The sequence below is a fragment of the Sinocyclocheilus anshuiensis genome, unplaced genomic scaffold (genome assembly GCF_001515605.1).
Source record: "Sinocyclocheilus anshuiensis isolate Anshui unplaced genomic scaffold, SAMN03320099.WGS_v1.1 scaffold1581, whole genome shotgun sequence".
In the NCBI taxonomy this organism is placed as follows: domain Eukaryota; kingdom Metazoa; phylum Chordata; class Actinopteri; order Cypriniformes; family Cyprinidae; genus Sinocyclocheilus; species Sinocyclocheilus anshuiensis.
The window spans coordinates 894,599-899,767 of record NW_015540988.1 but is presented as its reverse complement, the minus strand read 5'-3'; the positions used below and the strand labels follow the sequence as shown (position 1 = coordinate 899,767).

Genomic DNA, 5,169 nt, shown 5'->3' with positions numbered 1-5,169 from the left:
CATATTGTGTTTGTTGGATCACATTACACAACTTTGATTTGGTAGTTCTTCAAAAAGTAATAAGCTGCAAAGTCATTTTGTTGACTCTTCCCCCCCTAAGAAACTACTTAAAACTACAGACAAACCACTTAAGGTTTTCTTTTCAAGACAATTGTTTTAAGGATTTTCCTCCTTTTTTAGGACTGTTCCATCGTAGAAGAGGTATATACTGTACAGGTGTTTGAATGTATGAATTGCAGTTTATTATTAAATACATTAATGGACCCGGACCAAAAGAAGAGCCTCATGTCATTGACCCATATGCAGTAATCCTAAAGCAAGACTGCAATAATACATTGCCCTGCAGCAATATTACATACATTACAATATAAAATCTATATGCATACGAAGTGCTTCTGGAATACAACACAAGATCTCAAATCTACATCAAGCACAACACCGAGGCAAACACAGGAGCGGGGATGCAAAGACAGGCGACTGGAGTCCTGATATCCCACCCAAGCTTCTAAAGAGCCAGCAATGGACACAGGGCTATGCTTCAGAATGCATATACAGCATTTTCACCCTTGACCATTTGACTAAAATCATTAGAAATGGCTGAGAAAGCGAGACCAGGAGCAAAGAAATTTCAGGTGTGTCTCTGTCCATCTTTATTGGTATTAAATTCAGCCAACCTTTGAGTTGTTTACAGTTGCTTTCCTATTTGGAACAGAGCTTTCGAAATGTCAGCAAAGAATCAAGTGTGAGGGAATTGCCATGTGCTAAGTCTCTAAATGCTACGGTCTGTTCAAGCACAAGGCCTTGGACAAGGAATACTGTACTGCTTTCGGAGGCTCCGTAAGTCAGGCCGGGGTGCAGCTTTAGTCCACCTGACGTCATTATCAAAGGGCAGAGAATGAGGTTAGTGTTGCACATACAGGACAGTCTTTTGCATTTTTGCAAGCCTATGTGCTTTTCTTATGATGAAAGTGGCCTTTTTAATCAATATCTTGCATGATACAATCAACCTAATTATATACAAAGGACCGGTTTGATGGGTCCATCTCATTCATTACACCTACACATGAGCAATATCAGGAGAGCAGTTCGATACAGTTTTACACCATTTTCGAATTCGATAAAAACACGCCACAGTCCATTAAAATGCAGCGCGTGCCTATTTGTTCCACAAATCACCTTTGCAGTTGCTTTCTCTTTAATCTTTTGTGCCTGAATATATCCAGAAAATAGATTTAAGAAAAAAAGTCAGGCTGCGATAAGTGGCCATCAAGCCTGAAATTGCCTTTGTCCGGCACATTCACAACCGACAGTATGGGGCAGCCGGGCACACTGCGTTCAGAGCGCGTTCTGGCTGTGAAGCATTATTGCCTTTATTCACGTTGCAACAGTCATGCTAGAGACGGCTAATGTAGCCGGGGGAGGAAGAGAGGGACCTTCAAAGAAATCATTACAGTTAGAGGAAATAGTTAGGAGGAAAGAATGGTAAATGTAAAAGCGTTTACCTGGTATTCTCCCCGCTGCATGGTTAAAAAGAGTTTGTTACTATTTCACTATTGGCAAAAGATGAAGCCACTGAAAGGGATGGAGGGTCAGGGGTGCAGGTGGGTGGAAATCATATCTTAAGATAGCTGCTGGAACGATTTGGCGTGAGATGAGGAATGGACACATGGACACACACACTGAGCTTGACAGGCCTCTGACTCTGCTCAAGCCTTACCATGCAAGATGAAGAAAAGTCAATGGTGTAACCATGGTAACAGTGATCAAAGATCTCCTTCAAAGCTACAGTTCTTGTACAATGAGGCGCGTGTGAATGGGCTCTTAATGTTAGGAGCAAATCCATAAAGCGCCTGCTGTCAGACACCCATCAGCGTACAGGTCCAGGTCAGTGTTAAAAGTCATCTAGAGTGTGGTAAAAGGGATGGTGTGTTTTAGTCAAGCACACACACACTTGCACCCCAGCTCAAATCCGTTACGGAAATAAAATCCATTGCTGTCATATTCTCCAAAACGCATCCGGTCCCTGCGCTCCACAGCTCCCTAATGGTATTGATTAGGTGGAGTTTGAGAGATGATCTGTGAGTAAATCAACTCTACCATTAGCGTACTAGTCCTGCATAGCTTAAGGCCCATTCACACCAAGGACGATAAAGTTTTAACAATCATTTGAATTCTGTGAGAATAGGGAAATGCACATCAGGGTTGCCAGGTCTGTGAAACAAAACCAGCCAATTGCTATTCAAAACTAGCCTATAAGTGTTTTTTGTTTTTTTTCAGTGGTTTTTCCCTCCGTTGAGGGTCCCCTTTGTTGAAATAATGTTGACAACACTGGTCCACACCACCAATATAAAAATAATGACACAGAAGAACGATATCATTGGAATCACTTTCAGAACGTTTTTTTATCCAGCTTTTGAACAATAAAAACATTGACAGCCAATCAGAATCCACCAGAAATTAAAGAGCTTTTAAATTAGCATTTAAAGTGGCAGATGACAAAACTGCAGCACATGCTGTACGTTATCGTCTGTTGACGTGGACAGTAATATAGTTATCATTATAATTACCATTTTTGGTATGAAAAGCCTTTTTTCCGGCCAAGAACAACTAACTTAGTATGCTGTTATATTTACCTTTGTACAATAGCCAAAATGCAGTCATCTAAATAGGAGTCAGCGTGATTAAGAATTTTGCGCGAGGGATGCATGGGGCGAAAAATGTAGCCGGGAGAAATTTCGTATTGAATTCAGTTTTGCTGAATTTTGAACATGGTTTTCACTTTGTTGGCCAATATCCACCTTATTTTTCAATGCGGAAGTAAGCTGTTTTCTGTGAATGTGCAAGACATTTGGTTCATTAGCAGCTGTGGGGAAATAACAAGAAGAATAACAACGTGCAGTAAATGGTAAAACTGTTTGCACTACAAACCAGTGTGATAAATACATTAAAATAATATGGTAAGACACCAGTTTCCAACATCAAGCAGCAAAATGAGCTGTTTTGTACAGCTAAAAATAGCTGGAAGCCAATGACACCGGAAGCCAAATTTACAAATGGCCGTGCCTGCTCTTATGGGAAAAATAAGGTGGATAGAGCTGATTGGTTTGGAAGTGAGAAAGCAGTGGCTTATGCATCAATATATTATTGGCAATGGACCTTCTTTGCCTGTGAAACTTCACCAAAGTTTAACTAATGTGACCACACCTTTAGATAGGACGAGACCATCTGTCTGACATGTAAAGTGGCCAGCTGCAGTTAAGGATGCTACACACAGGTTGGGCTGTCACTGAGAGTCTGTCAGCATAGCTTCTGTGGTGTTTTCCTAGTCGGTCCCCTATTAGTGGCTTTGTTAAAAAACGGCTGCAGAGTAAGAGAGATCACTCTAACTGGCTGTTCACCTTGGCGAACCAGTGCACGAGAAGAAAAACAGTAGTGACGAAAGCAAGCAATCAATAAACTTAAAAAAAGGCTTTGTTTAGGATTTGTTTAACCGCAGTCCTAGCTATTCTGGTTTCCCTTTTTAAATACAGAACACAGACTACTGCCATCTGCTGGTATGGAGAGTTATTTCCCTTCACGCAGATGCATAATTATGTGCTAGTTGGCTTTAGTTTTTGCAATGTCCTCAAGCGCAACTTTTCTGGTTTAGAAGGCGACATGAGAAGACACCACAGTCGGGTTTCTTTGATGTCAGTTTAACGTGTCTGGGCCTTTAGGAGCTGGTAAATCTGAGACTGTATAACAACAATACACAAACACAGAAAACAAAGCGAATAATACATTTTTGCTTGAAGAAATTTAGTTTACCTACTACTAAGTGCCTATTATTTAATTCTTAATTAAGGCGCTTATGTCTAAAATCCAATATATTTGTAGAGTATATACCAAAGAAGTGTTTTTTATTATACAGATGCATAGTATAAAAATGAAACATACTACATCTGCCATCTCATCACTGTCCTTTGACCCATATGTTATTTAACCAATGACACTATACACATTTTGTTAAATTTAGTAATTTATCTACAAAGAACAATTTTCTTGGGATGCATAACATTTGATAAAATCGTTAATGTGTTGCTCTTTGCATACTGTATAGTGTGGAAGTGCACATCAAAAGTTGTGTAAAGTCAGCCAATTAGATTATAGCTTTCCAGCTGTGTGTGTAATATGTATCTGTGAATGAACTGTGGTCGGTCTGAACATGTCGTCTGAGGACGGGACACTGTGCGTACCAACTCTCACATCCTTAAAATTAGATACCCATCTTAAATTACCCATATCCATATACCCATGTGGAGGTAATAAATACATCAAGATATGCATCACTGTCAGTAGGAGGAATGTGATCGTTCCATAAGCAACAGAACAATCCAGAGGGAACGTAAGGACTGTGGGATGGTACGGAGGGGCATGGGGCTGGAGGGAAGCAGGCAGACGGAGCTGGATGAGGAAGAGGTGGAGGTAGTGCTAAACTGGCTGGGGAAGGGGAGGGCAGGGCAGGGCTAACCTTGTTTGATCTCCTCTGCTGTGCGGTCAATGAGGACGTAGAGCGACCAGACGACACATGTGATGGCGATGACGTGAAAAGTGACTGAGCACATGATCTTCCTCCTCTCACTGGCGGTCATCTGAAGCTTCTCCCACTGCAGACACAGATATTACAAAGACATACAGAAATGATTCTCAACACATTTGATCTTTAATTGTTGTTGTAAAAAAGACTTTGATGACTATAATCAATATAATAGTCAACATACTTCAGAGTGCAGTACAAACAAAATCGGTGACCTGGCCTTTCTGCTTAATAAATATTTAATGCGTCTTAGTGAGAGTGATCTCTGGATCTCTTTTAGCCATTAAGTGCAGGTCTCTCTATTAAGCTATGACCCAGAATCCACATCAAACCACCCTTTTTACCATGAAAACATTATACCGACAAAGAATAATCAAAAAACCCACATCAGTCAAGCACTAATCCGAATTTCTTGTTTCCCCTTTAGTGTCTATGGGTGTCATTCAAATGTAATTTTAGATGAGATTTGATCTGCACTCTTTCTTCTGGAAGGATGCTGATGTTGTTATTTGTTAACACGAGTAACACCTGCCAACACAAATTCATAACCTTGTAGAGTCTGGACCAATCAGACCAATCAGACACACCTCCTT

The 5,169-nt window shown here is 40.5% G+C and overlaps 1 protein-coding gene across 8 annotated transcripts in view; it reads right to left on the bottom strand.

The window, feature by feature from the left end:
- marchf8 (membrane-associated ring finger (C3HC4) 8) overlaps positions 1–5,169 on the bottom strand; it is a 107,981-nt gene that overhangs the window by 2,069 nt on the left and 100,743 nt on the right. For 6 of the 8 annotated variants that reach the window (XM_016488425.1, XM_016488424.1, XM_016488426.1 and 3 more), the window contains 3 exons: positions 4,511–4,646; positions 1,503–1,517; positions 822–869 (listed from right to left, as the gene is read on the bottom strand). In XM_016488425.1, the coding sequence (XP_016343911.1) occupies positions 822–869; positions 1,503–1,517; positions 4,511–4,646 (199 nt within the window). The remainder of the gene's footprint in view (positions 1–821; positions 870–1,502; positions 1,518–4,510; positions 4,647–5,169) is intronic. The other 2 variants (XM_016488427.1, XM_016488429.1) reach the window with 2 other exon arrangements.